The 20,690-nt window shown below is 44.2% G+C and overlaps 1 protein-coding gene across 2 annotated transcripts in view; it reads left to right on the top strand.

Annotated features, from left to right (window-relative positions):
- Positions 1-20,690, top strand: part of NLRP5 (NLR family pyrin domain containing 5) — a 77,202-nt gene that overhangs the window by 25,147 nt on the left and 31,365 nt on the right. For both annotated transcript variants that reach the window (XM_055370650.2, XM_055370651.2), the window contains exons 4-8: positions 4,659-4,715; positions 8,233-8,289; positions 9,272-9,328; positions 10,314-10,370; positions 16,889-18,485. In XM_055370650.2, coding sequence (XP_055226625.1) covers positions 4,659-4,715; positions 8,233-8,289; positions 9,272-9,328; positions 10,314-10,370; positions 16,889-18,485 — 1,825 coding nt within the window. The remainder of the gene's footprint in view (positions 1-4,658; positions 4,716-8,232; positions 8,290-9,271; positions 9,329-10,313; positions 10,371-16,888; positions 18,486-20,690) is intronic.

A 20,690-nucleotide genomic window follows, 5' to 3' on the forward strand; every position in this document is an offset into this window, starting at 1 on the left:
GGCTGCATTGAGCCATGATTGTGCCACTGCACTTCAGCCTGGGTGATAAAATGAGACTATGTCTTTAAAAAAAAAAAAAACATATATATATATATACACACACACACACACTAATGTATGCTACAAGATGGATGGACCTTGAAGACACTGGGCTAAGTGAAGGAAACCATCACAAAAAGATATATGTTGAATGATTCCTTTCGTATAAAATGTCTAGAATCGGCAAATCCATTTAAATACTAGATTAGTGGTTGCCTAGGGCTGGGGTGAATGGGGAAACTTAGAGAGTGAGGACTAAGAGGGCAGGGTTTTTCTCTTAGAGGGTGATTAAAACGTTCTAAAATTGTCCTGATGGTTAAAATGTGCATATTCTCAATCATGATTGTACACTTTCAATGGGTGAATTGTATGATTTGTGAAATTTATTTCTGTAAATCTATTACACAACTCTAGAGAAGACAATAAGATACATCCATCTGAAGTCAGCATCATACATATGACGACTCCAAAGCCCAGAGAGACAGATTTGCCCAAGGAAGATCAGCCAACAGAAAGCCTGATTTTTTTTTTCTTTCCAGACTGAGATGTCATCTTTGTATTAGATCTTTTTTCTTTTCCTATTTCTTTTTTTTTTTTTCTTTCCCACCTAGATAGTCTTGCTCCATCACCCAGGCTGGAGTGCAATGGCTTGATCTTGGCTCACTGCAACCTCTGCCTCCCAGGTTCAAGCGATTCTCCTGTCTGCCTCTCAAGTAGCTGGGATTACACACACGCGCCACCGTGCCTGGCTAATTTTTGTATTTTTGGTAAAGATGGGGTTTCACCGTATTGGTCAGGCTGGCCTAGAATTCCTGACCTCAGGTGATCCACCCACCTCAGCCTCCCAAAGTGCTAGGATTACAGGCATGAGCCACCGCACCCAGCCTAGATCTTATAAATTCTATGTAAGTTCAGATTCTTTCATCTCTTACGTGGTGAATCTATTTAGTCTAATAGATTGAATGTATTATGATGCTCAAGACATAGCTCCTAATATAAATCCACCCCCACAAGGAAAGGTGTTCTTCCCGTAGTGGCTGCTTTTTTTTTTTTTTTCTTTCTCCCACAGAGTCTCGCTCTGTCGCCCAGGCTGGAGTGCAGTGGTGCAGTCTGGGCTCACTGCAAGCTCCACCTCCCAGGTTCACACCATTCTCCTGCCTCAGCCTCCCAAGTAGCTGTGACTATAGGCACCTGCCACCATGTCCGGCTAATTTTTTGTATTTTTAGTAGAGACAGGGTTTCACCATGTTGGCCAGGCTGCCTTTGAACTCCTGACGTTGTGATCCGCCTGCCTTGGCCTCCCAACGTGCTGAGATTACAGACATGAGCCACTGCGCCTTGGCCTTTTTTTTTTTTCCCCCAGATAACTCGATGCAGGTTTACATATCGTAAAATCTTGAGAATACAATTCGAAAATTTATAAACATGAACCTATTACCATAATCCAGTCTTAGGACATTTCTATAACCCAAAAAAAAAAAAAAATCCTTCAGCAGAGACAACAAGGTGGAGAAAATTGGCCTGTCTTACTTTTGCATAATTTGGAACGATCTTACAATTATTTTCCCAGAACCTGTTATTGTAATGAATGACACTTACAGACTTCTTTCAAGTGTTAAACTGCTGTTGCTTTCCTGGAATACCTGCGATATAAGCACCATTACGTACCTTTGATACACTTCTGATACAGTTTGCTGATAAGTCACTTCGAATTTGGCGTCTGTGTTTGAGTGAACTGGTCTGTAATCTCTTTATATACTTTTCTTGGTTTTTTAAAGTTGAGAGAAAATTCATATATCATAAAATTCATCTTAATACAATTCAATGTTTTATTGTATTAACAAAGTTGTGTAACCATCACTGCTATCTAATTTCAGGAAATTTTCATCACCCCAGAAAACCACATACCTATTAGCCATCACTCCCCATACCCAGCCCCTGGAAACCAGTCATCCACTTTGTGTCTGTGAATTTTGCCTTTTCTGGACTTTCCATATAAATGAAATCAGACATTTTGTTATATTGTGTGACTGGCTTTCTTCATTAACATAATGTTTTTGTTTTTTGTTTTTGTTTTGAGATGGAGTCTTGCTCTGTTGCCGAGGCTGGAGTGCAGTGGTGCGATCTCGGCTCACTGCAACCTCCGCCTCCCTGGTTCATGCTATTTTCCTGCCTCAGCCTCCTGAGTAGCTGGGACTACAGGTGCCCGCCACTACACCCAGCTAATTTTTTGTATTTTTAGTAGAGACGGGGTTTCACAGTGTTAGCCAGAATGGTCTCGATCTCCTGACCTTGTGATCTGCCCACCTCGGCCTCCCAAAGTGCTGGGATTTTAACATAATGTTTTAAAGATTTGTCAATATCATAGCCTGTCTCAGGACTTCGTAACTTTTTATGGCTGAACAGTATTCCTTTTATATATATACCGCTTCTTGTTCATTTATCACATGATGGACATTTGGGTTTTTTTTGTTTTGTTTTGTTTTGTTTTTGCTATTATGAATGATGCAGCTATGGATTCCCACGTGTGTGTTTGTGTAGATGTGTTTTCGATTCAGGGAGGCCTATACCTAGGAGTGGAAGTGGTGGGTCATATGGCAACTGTGTTTAACTTTTTGAGGAGCTCTGCCAAATGGTTTTTCTTGAGTGACTGCACCATTTTGCATCCTCACCAACACCTTAATGAAAGCTACAGTAACATTTGCTCCACTATTTTTCATTGTAACCATCCTAGTAGTTATGAAACATTGACTGTGGTTTTGATTTGAATTTCCCTAATTATGTTCAGAATCTTTTCATGTGCTAATTGGCCACTTCTATGTCTTTAGAGAAATGTATATTCAAATCCTTGGTCCTTTTTTAACTTCATTATATTGTTGACTTGCAATACTTAGGTTTTATCATCCAGATTATGTACAGACATAATTTTATATATTCCCCTGTTCTCTGAGTTGTCTTTTCACATTGCTGATACTGTCCTTTGAAGCATAGCGGGCTTTTATTTTATAAGACAAATTTATTTCCTTGGTTGTTTGTGCTTTTGGTGTTATATCTTTAAAAAATCGTTTAACCCAGCTGGGCACGGTGGCTTACACCTGTAATCCCAGCACTTTGGGAGGCCGAGGCGGTGGATCACGAGATCAGGATATCCAGACCCTCCTGGCCAACATGGTGAAACCCTGTCTCTACTAAAATACAAAAAAATCCGCCGGGCATGGTGGCGCTTGCCTGTAGTCCCAGCTACTTGAGAGAGTGAGGCAGGGGAATCGCTTGAACCCAGGAGGTGGAGGTTGCAGTGAGCCAAGATCATGCCATTGCACTCCAGCCTGGTGACAGAGAAACGCTCCATCTCAAAAAAAAAAAAAAAAAATTGCTTAACCCAAAATCAGAAGGTTTACACCAATATTTCCTCTTAAGGATTTTGTAGTTACAGCTCTTAAAAACATTTAGGTCTTTAAACATTTTGAGTTAATTTTGTATATAGCATGAAGTAGAGGGTTCATCTTCATCCTTTTGTGTGTAGATAACCAGTTCTCCAGCAATATTTATTGAAAACACTATTCTTTATCATTGTCTAGATATTCTTGTCTAAAATCACAGATGTATGGGATTATTTTTAAACTTACCAGTCTATTCCATTGATCTCTATATCTGACCTTGTGCCTGAACTACACTGACTTAATTATTGTTGCTTTATAGTTTTGAACTCAAAGTGTGATTCTCCAACTTGACTTCAAGATAGATTGGCTATTCTGGGTCTCTTGAATTTCCATGTGACTTTTAGTATCAATCAGCTTTACAATTTCTGCAAACAAAAAAAGGTAGCTGGGATTTTGATGAGATTGCATTATGTCATGTAGATTAATGTTGGGTATATGACATAGTAACAACATTAAGTCTTCAACCCATGGACACAAGGTGGTCTTTCTATTAATTTAGGGTTTTCTTAATTTTTTTTGGTTACATTTGTGGCTTTCAGGATACAAGTCTCTCATTTCATTTGTTAAATTTGTCCTGAAATATTTTGTTCTATGCCATTATAAGTGGAGTGTTTGTTTAGTTTTTGTTTTGTTTTGTTTGTTTGTTTGTTTTTTGACAGAGTTTCGCTCTTGTTGCCCAGGCTGGAGTGGTGTGAACTCGGCTCACTGCAACCTCTGCCTCCTGGGTTCAGGCAATTCTCCTGCCTCAGCCTTCCAGTAGATGGGATTACAGGCACACGCCACCATGCCTGGCTAATTTTTTTTTGAATTTTTAGTAGAGACGGGGTTTCACCATGTTGGCCAGGCTGGTCTTAAACCCCTGACCTCAAAAGATTCACCCGCCTCAGCCTCCCAAAGTGCTGGTATTACAGGAGTGAGCCACTGTGCCTGGCGTTGTTCATTTTATTTTGTTTACTGCCAGTGTATAGAAATGCTTTTGATTTTGAATCATCGGATCTTGAATCTAGTGCTTGTGTTACTGGCGCACACTGCCCTGGTGCTGAGCCAGTGGTTCTGTGCTCTAAACTGGTCAGAAAATTAACTATGGCATGACTAAGTTTATCTGGGGTGTCCAACATCTCTGATTTGAATAATATACACAGTATGTTTGTGTTTATTCTTCTCCCTTCTCTTTTGCAGGAATTTCACAAGCTGTGCAACAAGGTAGTGCCACAGCTGCAGAGACAAAAGAACAAGGTGAATGAAATAGATCTATTCATTTGTTGCCCTCCTGGAAGAAAGCTGGGTGAGAGAAATCCATGTAGTTCAAACGACGGGGAAATCCACTTTCCCTTTCTTCATCCTCATTTGTCTCTGGTGTGTGAGTCCCTCTTCCCTAATAGATCTTGGGATCAGCACCATGGACAGAACCTTGCGTGTTCACTACGATTATTTTCACTACAGTTTTTTATTTTTAACTGAAAAATAAGAATTGTATATATTTATGGGGCGTGAGGTTTCAATACATGTATATATTGTAGAATGATCAAATCAGGGTAACTAGTGTATCCATCACCTCAAATATTCTTTGTGCTGAGAACATTTTATTTTTACTTATTTATTTATTTTGAGATGGAGTTCTTTTCTTGTGGCCCAGGCTGGAGTGCAATGGTGTGATCTCGGCTCACTGCCAGCTCCGCCTCCCGGGTTCAAGCGATTATTCTGCCTCAGCCTCTCAAGTAGCTGGGGCTACAGGCATGCACCACCAGGCCCAGCTAATTTTGTATTTTTAGTAGAGACAGGGTTTCTGCATGTTGGTCAGGCTGGTCTGGAACTCCCGACCTCAGGTGATCCACCCGCCTCAGCCTCCCAAAGTGCTGGGATTACAAGCTTGAGCCACCACACCCAGCTGTGCTGAGAACACTTAAAATCCCCTTTTAGCTATTTTGAAATATACATTGTTATTAACCAGTCACCACGTTGTGCAATAGAATACCAGAACTTACTCCTCTTGTCTAGCTGTAAGTTTGTACCTGTTGACTAATGTTTTCCAGCTTTCCCGGTCCACTCTCTGCCCCACCAGCCTCTGGTAACCACCGTTCTACCCTCCAATTCTGAGTTCGACATTTTTAGATTCCACATGTCAGATCCTCTGGTATTTCTCTGTGCCTGGCTTTACTTCACTTAACATAATGTCCTCTAGGTTCCTCAATGTTGTAGCAAATGACAGAATTTCCCGTATGTTTTGGGGCTGAATAACCCATTGTGTATATATACCACATTTTTTTAAGGGAGTCTTGCTCTGTTGCCCAGGCTGGGGTGCAGTGGCGCGATCTCAGCTCACCGCAAGCTCCGCCTCCTGGGTTCAAGTGATTCTCCTGCCTCAGCCTCCCAAGTAGCTGGGATTACAGGCGTGCACCACCATGCCCAGCTAATTTTTGTATTTTTAGTGCAGATGGGGTTTCACCGTGTTAGGCAGGATGGTCTCAATCTCTTGACCTCGTGATCCGCCCGCCTCGGCCTCCCAATGTGCTGGGATTACAGACGTGAGCCACCGCGCCCGGCCAAAATCCTTTTCATTTCTTTAAGGCTGTTGGTTGTGACCCTCTTTCATTCCCGACTCCAGTAATTTTAGCTGTCTCTTTTTTTCGTTGGTCAGTCTGGCTAAAGGTCTGTCAATTTTGTTCTTTTCAAAGAACAAACTGGTAAGTTTGTTTTCTCTATGGTATTTCCATCTTGTATTTTGTTTACTTCTTTATTCCCTTTCTCTGCCTGTTTTGGGGTTAGTTTGCTACTCACTAACCCCAAAGGGGGTTCTTTCCTCCTTTAAGGTGGGAAGTTATATTTCAGATCTTTCTTGGGCATTTATGGCTATAAATTTTCCTTTATGCACGGCTCTACCTACACGCTGTAAATATTGCTGTGTTTTGTTTCCACTCATTTCAAGGTATTTAATTCCCTTTTGTTTCCCCTTTGACCTATTGAGGATCGTGTGGCTTCACTTCCATATATTTGGAAATTTTCAAATTTTCTGACTGATTTCTAATCTTATTTCGTTGTGTTAAGAGAGCATACTTTGTATAATTTCAAGGAACATAAACTTGAAGCATGTTTTATGCCTGATATATCTATCTTGAAGGTCTGTTTGCAGTTGAGAAGGGCATATTTTCTGCTGTTGGGTGGAGCGTTCGTTTGATATCTGCCTTCACTGTTTTCCATATCGGTAAATAGCGTCACTATATGCCCAGTCATTTACACCAAAAGCTTAGTCATTTTTTGTTTGTTTGTTTGGTTTTGAGATGGAGTCTCACTCTGTCTCCCAGGATGGAGTGCAGTCGCGCAATCTTGGCTCACTGCAACCTCCACGTCCCAGGTTTAAGCAGTTCTCGTGCCTCAACTTCCTGAGTAGCTGTATTTTTTAATATTTATTTTCTCCACCTTATATCTAGCAAATCAGAAGATCATATGGTCTCTACCTGTAATATATGACCCATTTTTACACAGTTCTTCCCATCTGCTGTATTTAAAGGCATTTCATTTGTGTCTCAAACGCAATCCACTTTTACATACAATCAATTTTTCATACAATAACCAAGGCGATCTAAAAATTTACACCTGTAACTTTACTCCCATGCTTAAAAATCCTTAAATGGTTTTTATTCTGTTTGTGATTTTAAAAAATCTATAATTTTTCTCTAATTGACAAGACAAAGACCACCCTAATGATTGTTCTTTAAAATGGCAGATCTATTCTCGTATATCCTAAGATGAATTTGTATTTAGCCTCACATGGTAACTGTTTCCTGATAAATATATATAGTGGTTATTCTCAGTCAGTGGTAGCTGCTATATGCAGAGGCTGTGTTATTACCCTACCAAATCATCTCCACAGCAACTCGACAACATAAGAACAATTTCTTTGCTTTTCTAGATGAGCATACAGAAACATTTAACTTCAGTAACTTGATGAAGATCTTACAAATAGTTTATGACAACTCACATTTGAATCCTGTGTCTAATTCAAATCCAATTCTTTTTTTAAGAGAGAGAGTTTTGCTGTATTGCTGAGACTACAATGCAGTGGCTATCCACAAGCACAGCCGTAGCTCACTACAGCCTCAAACTGCTGGACTCAAGTGATTCTCCTGCCTCAGCCTCCCAAGTAGCTGGGACTACAGGCATGTACCACAAAATCTGGCTCTAAGATCCTAAGATCCTTAATTCTTAACTGTAGGTTTTGCCCCTCATTTAATTTTTGTATTATTATTATTTTTGGAGTGCAGTGGCATGATCTCAGCTTACTGCAACCTCTGCCTCCAAAGTTCAAGTTATTCTCCTGCTTCAGCCTCCTGAGTAGCTGGGATTACAGGCATGTGCCACCATCCCTGGCTAATTTTTGTATTTTTTAGTAGAGATGGGGTTTCATCATATTGGTGAGGCTGGTCTCGAACCCCTGACCTCTGGTGATCTGCCCGCCTCGGCCTCCCAAAGTGCTGGGATTACAGGCGCGAACCACCACGCCCAACCTACCCTTCATTTTAATAACTTGTGCAAGGCTCTCCAAGGAGAAATGAGCCTGGGACCCTCACCCTCAAGCTTTGAATTAGTGCTCATTGTACTAGAGCACTCTGTCTTCTAGCTGAGACAGTGGTTGCCATGTTTTCAACTGGCCAGAAAATTAAATATGGCATGACTAAGCTTATCTTGGGGGTGTCTGACATCTCTGACTCGAATAATAAACACAAATATATTGGAACTCATTCTTCTTTTGCAGAAATTTCACAAGCTATGGAACAAGAAGCTGCCACAGCAGCAGAGACAGAAGAAAAAGGTGAGGAAAATAGATTTATTCCTTGGTTGCCCTCCTGGAAAAAAGTTGGGTGAAAGAAGTGTAAGTAGTTTAGATTTCAAGGGTATGTAGTTTAGATTGCCTTTTTTCATTCTCATTTGTCTCTGGTGTCAACCCCTTCCCTTCAAGCTCTTGATCAGTACCATAGATAGAGCTACACAAGTTCACTGTGATTATCTACAGTCAGATACTATGAAGACAAAATTCTAAAGAACCCATAATTCTAGGGGACTCGAATCAATCACAACTTTGTTTGATGGATGTTAAACATATGGCCAAGAGTAGTCAAATGCTTTCTTCAAACTTAAGTGGCAGTAATTATTTTCGTAATTCCTTCTACCAACTAATATGTACATGAATACCTGCCATTGAAGAATTGTGCTGGAATTACAGTGGTAAGAAAAACATGTCTTGCCTTCATGGCATTTTTTTTTTTTTGAGAAGGAGTCTCGCTGTGTCACCCAAGCTGGAGTGCAGTGGCGGGATCTCGGCTCAGTGCAACCTCTGCCTCCCAGGTTCAAGCGATTCTTCTGTCTCAGCCTCCCGAGTAGCTGGGATTACAGGCACCTGCCACCGTGCCTGACTAATTTTTGTATTTTTAGTAGAGATGGGGTTTCACCATATTAGCCAAGCTGGTCTCGAACTCATGACCTCGTGATCTGCCCACCTCGGCCTCCCGAAGTGCTGGGATTACAGGCATGAGTCACCATGCCCGACCTACCCCTCATTTTAATAACTTGTGCAAGTCTCTTCAAGGAGAAATGAGCCTAGGACCCTCACCCTCAAGCTTTGAATTAGTGCTCATTGTACTAGTGCACTCTGTCTTCTAGCTGAGCCAGTGGTTGCCATATTTTCAACTGGCCAGAAAATGAATATGGCATGACTAAGCTTATCTCGGGGGTGTCTGACATCTCTGACTCGAATAATAAACACAAGTATGTTGGAATTCATTCTTCTTTTGCAGAAATTTCACAAGCTATGGAACAAGAAGGTGCCACAGCAGCAGAGACAGAAGAAAAAGGTGAGGAAAATAGATTTATTCCTTGGTTGCCCTCCTGGAAGAAAGTTGGGTGAAAGAAGTGTAAGTAGTTTAGATTTCAAGGGTATGTAGTTTAGATTGCCTTTCTTCATTCTCATTTGTCTCTGGTGTCAACCCCTTCCCTTCAAGCTCTTGATCAGTACCATGGATAGAGCTATGCACATTTACTGTGATTATCTACAGTCAGATACTATGAAGACAAAATTCTAAAGAACCCATAATTCTAGGGGACTCGAATCAATCACAACTTTGTTTGATGGATGTTAAACATATGGCCAAGAGTAGTCAAATGCTTTCTTCAAACTTAAGTGGCAGTAATTATTTTCGTAATTCCTTCTACCAACTAATATGTACGTGAATGCCTGCCATTGAAGAATTGTGCTGGAATTACAGTGGTAAGAAAAACATGTCTTGCCTTCATGGCATTTTTTTTTTTTTTTGAGAAGGAGTCTCGCTGTGTCACCCAAGCTGGAGTGCAGTGGCGGGATCTCGGCTCAGTGCAACCTCTGCCTCCCAGGTTCAAGCGATTCTTCTGTCTCAGCCTCCCGAGTAGCTGGGATTACAGGCACCTGCCACTGTGCCCGACTAATTTTTGTATTTTTAGTAGAGATGGGGTTTCACCATATTGGCCAAACTGGTCTTGAACTCTTGACCTCGTGATCTGCCCACCTCGGCCTCCCAAAGTGCTGGGATTACAGGCATGAGCCACCACGCCTGACCTACCCCTCATTTTAATAACTTGTGCAAGTCTCTTCAAGGAGAAATGAGCCTGGGACCCTCACCCTCAAGCTTTGAATTAGTGCTCATTGTACTAGTGCACTCTGTCTTCTAGCTGAGACAGTGATTGCCATGTTTTCAACTGGCCAGAAAATTAAATATGGCATGACTAAGCTTATCTTGGGGGTGTCTGACATCTCTGACTCGAGTAATAAACACAAGTATGTTGGAATTCATTCTTCTTTTGCAGAAATTTCACAAGCTATGGAACAAGAAGGTGCCACAGCAGCAGAGACAGAAGAACAAGGTGAGGAAAATAGATTTATTCCTTGGTTGCCCTCCTGGAAGAAAGTTGGGTGAAAGAAGTGTAAGTAGTTTAGATTGCCTTTCTTCATTCTCATTTGTCTCTGGTGTCAACCCCTTCCCTTCAAGCTCTTGATCAGTACCATGGATAGAGCTATGCACGTTTACTGTGATTATCTACAGTCAGATACTATGAAGACAAAATTCTAAAGAACCCATAATTCTAGGGGACTCGAATCAATCACAGATTTTTTTGATGGATGCTAAACATAGGACCAAGAGTAGTCAAATGCTTTCTTCAAACTTAAGTGGCAGTAATTATTTTCGTAATTCCTTCTATCAACTAATATGTGCATGAATACCTGCCATTGAAGAATTGTGCTGGAATTACAGTGGTAAGAAAAACATGTCTTGCCTTCATGGCATTTTTTTTTTTTTTTGAGAAGGAGTCTCTCTCTGTTGACCAGGCTGGAGTGCAGTGGCACAATCTCAGCTCACTGAAACGTCTGCTTCCTGGGTTCAAGCGATTCTTCTGCCTCAGCCTCCCGAGTAGCTGGGATTACAGGCCTGACACCACGCCCGACTAATTTTTGTATTTTTAGTAGAGATGGGGTTTCACCATATTGGCCAGGTCGGTCTCGCACTCCTGATCTTGTGATCTGCCCACCTCAGCCTCCCAAAGTTCTGGGATTACAGGCATTTGCCACTGTGCCCAGCTGTCTTCATGGCATTTATCATCCAGACTTAAACATTAGCTAAACCTTATGGAATGAAGATGAGTCTAAAGCGCTATAACTTTGCAGGATGATGATTAAACAGCCAAAGATGTAAGAGCAGGCTTCCCTGAGAAACTGTTGATTGAGGCTTTTTTGTTGAGATATAATTAGGATTTTATATACCATAAAGTTGACCCTCCTGAAGTATATGATTCAATTATTTTTAGTCTATTCAGTTATCCAGCTGTCATCACTAATTCCAAAACATTTTTTTCTCCCAAAAAGAAACCCCATACCCTTTTGCAGTCACCAATTTCCTCTCCCTCAAAACTCTGGACAACCACTAATTTACTTTGTATCTCTAAACTCTCCGATTCCAGATCGGTCATGTAGATGGAATCATATGATACGTAGTTTTCCGTGACTGGCATGTTTCACTCGGCATGAAGTTCCAAATCCCGTGTTCCAGTGTCTATCAGCACTTCGTTTTTGTTGCTGAATAATTATCCATTGTATGGAAAGACCCCGTTTTCTTCATCTGTTCAGTTCGTGGGAATTTGGCTTTTTTCTCACTTTGGGGCTGTTAACAGTGCTCCCTGAACACTCATGTCCTAGGAGGCAGTGATGGAAAGAAGTGACTTGACTAGCATGAGATATTGAAGATATAAAGCTAACTGGAATTGGTGATTGGCAGAGTTCTGAAAAAAGGGGCTCTGGGAATTGCTCTCACCTTTCTTCTGGAACGATCTGGTGGGTGGTGATGCCAGGAGTCAATGACTAACATTTTGAGCTCTGAGACAGCTTCAAGCTGGGCTATTATCCCACCTGTGCAATGTAATGTCGATCCTGTGTGAGCTACATAATCATTCACTCAACCAATATTTGAAAAACTAATGGTTGCCAGTGTTGTCAACTTTAAATTGGGACGAATAATATACACAAATATTGGTGACATTTTTAGAATAATTACTCTGGTCTAGGCACTGTTCTCCACATTTTGATTGTCAAGACACCTTCACGCTAACCTAGTAAGGGGAGATACACTTTCCACTCCACCCCTTTTTTGAAACAGGGTCTTGTTGTGTCACCCAGGCTGAAGTACAGTGGCACAATCACAGCTCACTGCAGCCCCTAACTCCTAGGCTGAAGCAATCCTCCTGCCTCAGCCTCCTAAGTAGCTAGAAATGAGGCATATGTTACAACATCTGGCCAATTTTCATATTTGTTATAGAAAGGGGGGCAGGGGTCTCGCTATGTTGTCCAGGCTGGTCTTGAACTCCTGCCCTCAAGTGATCTGCCCATCTCAGCATCCCAATGCACTAGGATTACAGGGATGAGCCACTATGCCCAGCCAATCCCTACTATATAAATGAACAAATTACCATATACCGGATTGATGGGAAGCTACAATTAAATTTATGTAAAACAAGAAAAACAATGAGCTCAGCATCTGCTCCAAAGTAGGATCACAGACACAACATTTTTTCTTGTTATCACTTAGAAAAAACCTATGAGAGAATATTTTTAGTTAGAAGTAAAAGATGAGGTTTTTTGTTTTTTGTTTTGAGACTGAGTTTAGCTCTTGTTGTCCAGGCTGGAGTGCAATGGCGCTATCTCAGCTCACTGCAACCTCCGCCTCCCAGGTTCAAGCGATGCTCCTGCCTCAGCCTCCCGAGTAGCTGGGATTACAGGCATGTGCCACCACACCCGGCTAATTTTGTATTTTTAGTAGAAAGATGGGGTTTGTCCATATTGGTCAGGCTGGTCTCGAACTCTCAACCTCAGGTGATCCACCTGCCTCGGCCTCCCAGAGTGCTGGGATTACAGGCGTGAGCCACTGCACCCAGTGAGACAAAAGATGAGTTTTTGATGCTTTGAATTTGGGTCCTGTGACCCCTTAAGGGGGCGAGTTAGACACACGAGTCTGGAATTTTAGGAAAGAAGCCCTCACGAAGGAGAGGATTGGAGCCCTGAAGTATAGATGTGATAATTTAATCCATAGAAAAAGAGGTGTTTGAGGAAGAACTGAGGGAGGCCTGAGTTTGAATGCAGACTGGCTTCCTGGGGTTTCCCTCCCTCTGTAAAAACCTACATTCCAGTGGCACAGCCAGTCCTCTGAGGACAGCAGGTCGGTCTGAGCTCAGCAAATAGAGGTTCTAGTCTTAAGGTGTGCTTCCCGTGGTTTTAACACGGGTCTGTTCATGGCTTCCCCTGATGTGGACGACAGACAGCCCTCCGTTTCCACGGGTTCTGTGTCCATGGATTCAACTAACCATCGATCAAAAATATTCAGGAAAACTCCACAAAGTTCCAAAAAGCGAAATCCGAATTTGCCACATGCTGAGCGGTGCGTTGAGTCCCCACAAATTGAAGCAATGTGTAGACGTCGTGTTAGATATTTTAAGTAGCCTAGAGATGACTTAACCTACATGGGAAGAATCCACACAAATGAAGCAATGTGTAGACATCGTGTTAGATATTATAAGCAGCCTAGAGATGACTTAAACTACATGGGAGGATGTGCGTAGGTTATATGCAGTTATACCATTTTATATCAGGGACTTGAGTATCTGGAGATTTTGATGTCATTTGGGGATGTCCTGGAACCCATCTTGGACTGATTCAGAGGATACAACTACAATGAAGTGTAAGTTCTAGAATTTTTATGTGGAGACTTTGCATACAGTTAGTAATTGTATTACACATTTGTGCAGAGAGACTCTTGCTGCCTTTTTAAGGTAAATGGTAGTACCAGTAAACTTAAGGTCCCAGGATATGAATCTTTTTCACGTTCATTGAGTACCTATCAGATATCAGAGGCTGAAGAGGCTAGAACTATTGAGGCAAAAAGACAAGGTATTTTTCTCATGGAGCTTACATTATAAGCTAGGGGCTGACAAAAACTAAATGCATAAAAGAGTTGAAGTTTGTGATAAATGTCAGGTGGTATAAAATAATGATAGTTTGTGATAAGTTTCATTTTTTCACATTTTCAGGCCCCGTGCTAATGTTGAATGCATATTCTTAAATCTTTATCAGGTGGGCCAGGCACAGTGGCTCACGCCTGTAACCCGAGCACTTGGGAGGCCGAAGTGGGTGGATCACTTGAGGTCAGGAGTTCAACACCAGCCTGGCCAACATGGTGAAACCTCATCTCTGCTTAAAAAAAAAAAAAAAGAGCAAATATATATATGTGTATATATATGTGTATATGTGTGTATATATAACATATATACGTATATGTACATATAGGTATACATATGTATACGTATATACATATATGCATATGTGTACGTATATACATATATGCATATGTGTACGTATATACATATATGCATATGTGTACGTATATACATATATGCATATGTGTACGTATATACATATATGCATATGTGTACGTATATACATATATGCATATGTGTACGTATATACATATATGCATATGTGTACGTATATATGTATATATACACATATATATACATACACACACACACACACAAAATTAGCTGAGCATGGTGGCAGGCACCTGTAATCCCAGCTACTTGAGAGGTTGAGGGTGGAGAATTGCTTGAACCTGGGAGGTGGAGGCTGCAGTGAGCCAAGATCACGCTGCTGCACTCCAGCCTGGGCAACAGAGTGCAACTGTGTCTCAAAAAAAAAAAAAAATCTTCATCAGGTGGGGAAACTGAACAGCAGCTTGTATCAAATCACACAGATGCTCTACAGCAGGGGTCCCCAACCCCCAGGCCATGGACTTGTAGGGTGGCCTCTTAGGAACCGGGCAGTATAGCAGGAGGGAGCAAAGCTTCATCTGTATTTACAGCTGCTGCCCATGACTCATGTCACCACCTGAGCTCTGCCTCCTGTCAGATCAGATGCGGCATTTGGTTCTTACAGGAGCATGAGCCCTATTGTGAACTGCACATGCGAGGGATCTGGGTTGCATGCTCCTTATGAGAATCTAATGCCTGATGATCTGTCAGTGTCTCCATCACCCATAGATGGGACCATCTAGTTGTAGGAAAACAAGCTCAGGCTCCCACTGATCCTACATTTTGGTGAGTTGTATGATTATTTCATTATATATTACAATGTAATCATAATAAAGTGCACAATAAACGTAATGTGCTTGAATCATCTCAAAACCACCGCCTTCCACCCTGGTGTGTGGAAAAATTGTCTTCCACAAAACCGGTCCCTGGTGCCAAAAAGGTTGGGGATCAGTGCTGTACCGTAGAGCTTGGGTTCCAGGCAGGATCTGTCTGACCTCAAGGAACGTGCTCCCTTCTCTCTCTTTCTCTTTTTTTTTTTTTTTTTTTTTGAGATGGAGTCTTGCTCTGTCGCCCAGGCTGGAGTGCAGTGGCGCAATCTCGGCTCACTGCAAGCTCTGCCTCCTGGGTTCATGCCATTCTCCTGCCTCAGCCTCTCAAGTAGCTGGGATTACAGGTGCCTGCCAACACATCTGGCTAATTTTTTTTTTTTTTCGTATTTTTAGTAGAGACGGGGTTTCACTGTGTTAGCCAGGATGGTCTCAATCTCCTGACCTCGTGATCCGCCTGCCTCGGCCTCCCAAAGTGCTGGGATTACAGGGGTGAGCCACCACATCCGGCCATTCCCCTCTTTATGTACAGCAGGATTCCCCCGTTGCGTGGGGGAAACCAAGGGATGGAACAGGAGGGGCACACCTGTCCTACAGGTGTAGAACTTGGGGCCATGGTACATGCATCCGTGGCTCCCTCAAGTTCCCCTTCCCCTCCCCAAGGCTACATATGTTGGCATACATCATTCATTTAACAAATACTTGATTTCCCACAGAGTGCCAGGCACTGTCATAAATACTGGAGGTCCAAGAGTGAGTAAGAAAGTCCATGTTTAGATTCTACGGGGGGAGACCATCAGCAAATACAGTGTAACCCATCAGGTCCCCAGTGCAAAAAGGGACATCGGGTTGAACAAGGGAAGCAGAGCTATTTCGTAGATTGTTAAGAAGCTTTTGAGGCCTTTAAAGTAGGGAATGAAGAATGAGCGTGTTCTCAGCACCTGGCTAGGAAGAAAGAAGACCCATGTCTGGAGGCTGACTCAGGCCCCACTGATGCTCGGTCCAGGGTTTCTGTGAGGTATATTTTTACTAAAATTCAGATTGGCTTCAGCTGGGCACAGTGGTTTATGCCTTAATCCCAGCACTTTGGGAGGCTGAGGTGGGCACATCGCTAGGTCAGGAGATTGAGACCATCCTGGCTAACACGGTGAAACCCCGTCTCTACTAACAATACAGAAAATTAGCTGGGCGTGGTGGTGGGCGCCTGTAGTCCCAGCTACTCAGGAGGTTGAGGCAGGAGAATGGGGTGAACCCAGGAGGCGGAGCTTGCAGTGAGCTGAGATTGTGCCACTGCACTCCAGCCTGGGTGACAGAGCAAGACTCCGTCTCAAAAAAAAAAAAAAAAAAAGACTGGCTTCAAATTTTGTTTCCCGATTTATTTTTATTTTTATTTTGAGATGGAGTCTCGCTCTGTCACCAGGCTGGAGTGCAGTGGTGTAATCTCAGCTCACTGCAACTTCCATCTCCCGGGTTCAAGCAATTCTCCTGCCTCAGCCTCCTGAGTAGCTGGGGACTACAGGTGCCAACTACCATGACTAGCTAATTTTTGTATTTATTAGAGACAGGGCTTTGCCATTGACCAGGCTGGTCTCAAACTCCTGACCTCAGGTGATATGCCCATCTTGACCTCCCAAAGTGCTGGGATGACAGGTGCGAGCCACTGCCTGGTCTGTTTCCTGATTTTCATTCTACCCTCTCTGACTTCAGGACATGGAGGTGACACATGGGACTACAAGAGTCACGTGATGACCAAATTCGCTGAGGAGCAGGATGTACGTCGTAGTTTTGAAAAAACTGCTGCTGACTGGCCGGAAATGCAAACGTTGGCTGGTGCTTTTAATTCAGACCAGCGGGGCTTCCGGCCTCGCACGGTGGTTCTGCACGGAAAGTCAGGAATTGGGAAATCGGCTCTAGCCAGAAGGATTGTGCTGTGCTGGGCACAAGGTGGACTCTACCAGGGAATGTTCTCCTACGTCTTCTTCCTCCCCGTTAGAGAGATGCAGCGGAAGAAGGAAAGCAGTGTCACAGAGTTCATCTCCAGGGAGTGGCCAGACTCCCAGGCTCCAGTGACGGAGATCATGTCCCGACCAGAAAGGCTGTTGTTCATCATTGACGGTTTCGATGACCTGGGCTCTGTCCTCAACAATGACACAAAGCTCTGCAAAGACTGGGCTGAGAAGCAGCCCCCGTTCATCCTCATACGCAGTCTGCTGAGGAAAGTCCTGCTCCCTGAGTCCTTCCTGATCGCCACCGTCAGAGACGTGGGCATAGAGAAGCTCAAGTCAGAGGTCGTGTCCCCCCGTTACCTGTTAGTTAGAGGAATCTCCGGGGAACAAAGAATCCACTTGCTCCTTGAGCGCGGGATTGGTGAGCATCAGAAGACACAAGGGTTGCGTGCGATAATGAACAACCGTAAGCTGTTCGACCAGTGCCAGGTCCCCGCCGTGGGCTCTCTGATCTGCGTGGCTCTGCAGCTGCAGGACGTGGTGGGGGAGAGCGTCGCCCCCTTCAACCAAACGCTCACAGGCTTGTACGCAGCTTTTGTGTTTCATCAGCTCACCCCTCGAGGCGTGGTCCGGCGCTGTCTCAATCTGGAGGAAAGAGTTGTCCTGAAGCGCTTCTGCCGTATGGCTGTGGAGGGAGTGTGGAATAGGAAGTCTGTGTTTGACAGTGACGACCTCATGGTGCAAGGACTCGGGGAGTCTGAGCTCCGTGCTCTGTTTCACATGAACATCCTTCTCCCAGACAGCCACTGTGAGGAGTACTACACCTTCTTCCACCTCAGTCTCCAGGACTTCTGTGCCGCCTTGTACTACGTGTTAGAGGGCCTGGAAATCGAGCCAGCTCTCTGCCCTCTGTACATTGAGAAGACAAAGAGGCCCATGGAGCTTAAACAGGCAGGCTTCCATATCCACTCGCTTTGGATGAAGCGTTTCTTGTTTGGCCTCGTGAGCGAAGACATAAGGAGGCCACTGGAGGTCCTGCTGGGCTGTCCCGTTCCCCTGGGGGTGAAGCAGAAGCTTCTGCACTGGGTCTCTCTGTTGGGTCAGCAGCCTAACGCCACCGCCCCAGGAGACACCCTGGACGCCTTCCACTGTCTTTTCGAGACTCAAGACAAAGAGTTTGTTCGCTTGGCATTAAACGGCTTCCAAGAAGTGTGGCTTCCGATTAACCAGAACCTGGACTTGATAGCATCTTCCTTCTGCCTCCAGCACTGTCCGTATTTGCGGAAAATTCGGGTGGATGTCAAAGGGATCTTCCCAAGAGATGAGTCCGCTGAGGCATGTCCTGTGGTTACTCTATGGTGAGTACCCCGGGCAGTTTTATCCTATGCCATGTGCTGAGCTCTGTGTCCCTACTGCTGGGACTTGATGTGACTTCCAGGAACTTCAAGGTCCCAGAGAATTCTTTCAGGATGAATGGCCCAGATGACGTCCAGCTGGCTAAAATGCCAGGACCGGAATCTGGCGCATTGTCCACACCTGGGAAAGGTCTTTCACAATACAGGGCCCCACCTAAGACTCTAAAGGAAAGGCTCTGGGGCTGAAACCCAGGAATATGTGGTTTATTTTATTATTTTGAGTCAGAGTCTCACTCTGTCGCCAGGCTGGAGTGCAGTGGCACTATCTCGGCTCACTGCAAACTCCACCTCCCAGGCTCAAGTGATTCTCCTGCCTCAGGCTCCCGAGTAGCTGGGACTACAGGTGCACACCACCAAGCCCAGCTAGTTTTTGTAATTTTAGTAGAGACGGGATTTCGCCACGTTGGCCAGGCTGGTCTCGAACTCCTGACCTCAGGTGATGCACCCGCCTCAGCCTCCCAAAGTGCTGGGATTACAGGCATCAGCAAGCCCCTCCCATCAATGTGACCGCTCAGGTTTGTGGACTGCTTATTTGGTATGGGGTCCAGGGCTGTGCTGTCCAGTAGAGGGTTCTGTGATGGAAATACTCCATGTGCCTTGTCCAGTAGGACAGCCACCAGCCTCATAAGCCTGTTGAGCATCTGAAACGTGGTGAGTGAGACTGTGGAGGTGAAACTCATCTCACTCCATTTCAACTCGTTTGTATTTTTTTTCTTTTTTTGAGACAGAGTCTCACTGTGTCACCAAGGCTGGAGTACAGCAGCATGATCTTTGCTCACTGCAACCTCTGCCTCCCGGGTTCAAGCGATTCTCCTGACTCAGCCTCCCAAGTAGCTGGGATTATAGGCATGCGCCACCATACCTGGCTAATTTTTGTATTTTTTGTAGAGACAGGGTTTCACCATGTTGGCCAGGCTGATCTTGAACTCCTGACCTCAGGTGAGTCACCTGCCTTGGCCTCCCAAAGTGCTGGGTTATAGGTATAAGCTGCTGTGCCCGGCCTCATTTGTATTTAAATAGTCACATGTAGCTGATGCTTACTGAATAGTGCAGGTCTAGAAAACACACTTTGCTGGACTGTCTCAGTGTCATTCTCCTATGACCCAGAACACAGCAGTGACGAATGTGGACAGGCTGGGTGGACGAGGATTGCTCGAGGCCAGGTTTTTGAGACCAGCCTGGGCAACAAAGTAAGACCCTGTCTGTGGACAGGCTGGGTGCAGTGGATCATGCTTGTAATCCCAGCACTTTGGGGGGCTGAGGTGGGTGGATCACGAGGTCAGGAGTTCGAGACCAGCCTGGCCAACACAGTGAAACCCCATCTCTACTAAAAGTACAAACATTAGCCAGGCATGGTGGCGCACACCTGTAATCCCAGCTACTCAGGACGTTGAGGCAGGAGAATTGCCTGAACCCAGGAGGCGGAGGTTGCAGTGAGCCGAGATCACGCCACTGCACTCCAGCCTGGGCAACAGAGTGAGACTCCATCTCAAAAAATAAAAAAAAAAGCCTCAAATTATCACATGGGGCTGTGTGTGGTGGCTCATGCCTGTAATCCTAGCACTTTGGGAGGCTGAGGCAGGTGGATCACATTAGGTCAGGAGTTCGAGACCAGCCTGGCCAACATAGTGAAACCCCATCTCTGCTAAAAATACAAAAATTAGTGGGGCGTGGTGGTGGGTGCCTTTAATCCCAGCTACTCGGGAGGCTGAGGCAGGAGAATTGCTGGAACCCCGCGGGCGGAGGTTGCAGTGAGCCAAGATGGCACCACTGCGCTCCAGCCTGGGTGACAGAGTGAGACTCCGTCTCAAAAAAAAAAAAAAAAAATTCTCACATGGAAGAGGTCTGGCACAGCACCTGCTGTGTGCTAAGGCCTTGATAACACGGCAGCTACCCTTGGTTGGAAAACAAGTACAAATGCTTGCTTTTTAGGAGGTGAGCTCATGTTAGTGCAGAAAGAAAGAACAGCTTGCCCGTTACCTTGTTCTTTCCACAGCCAAGGGGAGTCACAGTCTGGGCAATTTTCCTGTAGATTGGCTGAAAATGTGCACAGCCACAGGCTAAGCACTGAGATGGGAAATTTACATGTCATAAAAAGTCACAGCTACTTGTGTTCACAGCTACCCTGTGCTATACTTTCCATTCACT

This window comes from Gorilla gorilla, chromosome 20, assembly GCF_029281585.2.
Source record: "Gorilla gorilla gorilla isolate KB3781 chromosome 20, NHGRI_mGorGor1-v2.1_pri, whole genome shotgun sequence".
In the NCBI taxonomy this organism is placed as follows: Eukaryota; Metazoa; Chordata; class Mammalia; order Primates; family Hominidae; genus Gorilla; species Gorilla gorilla.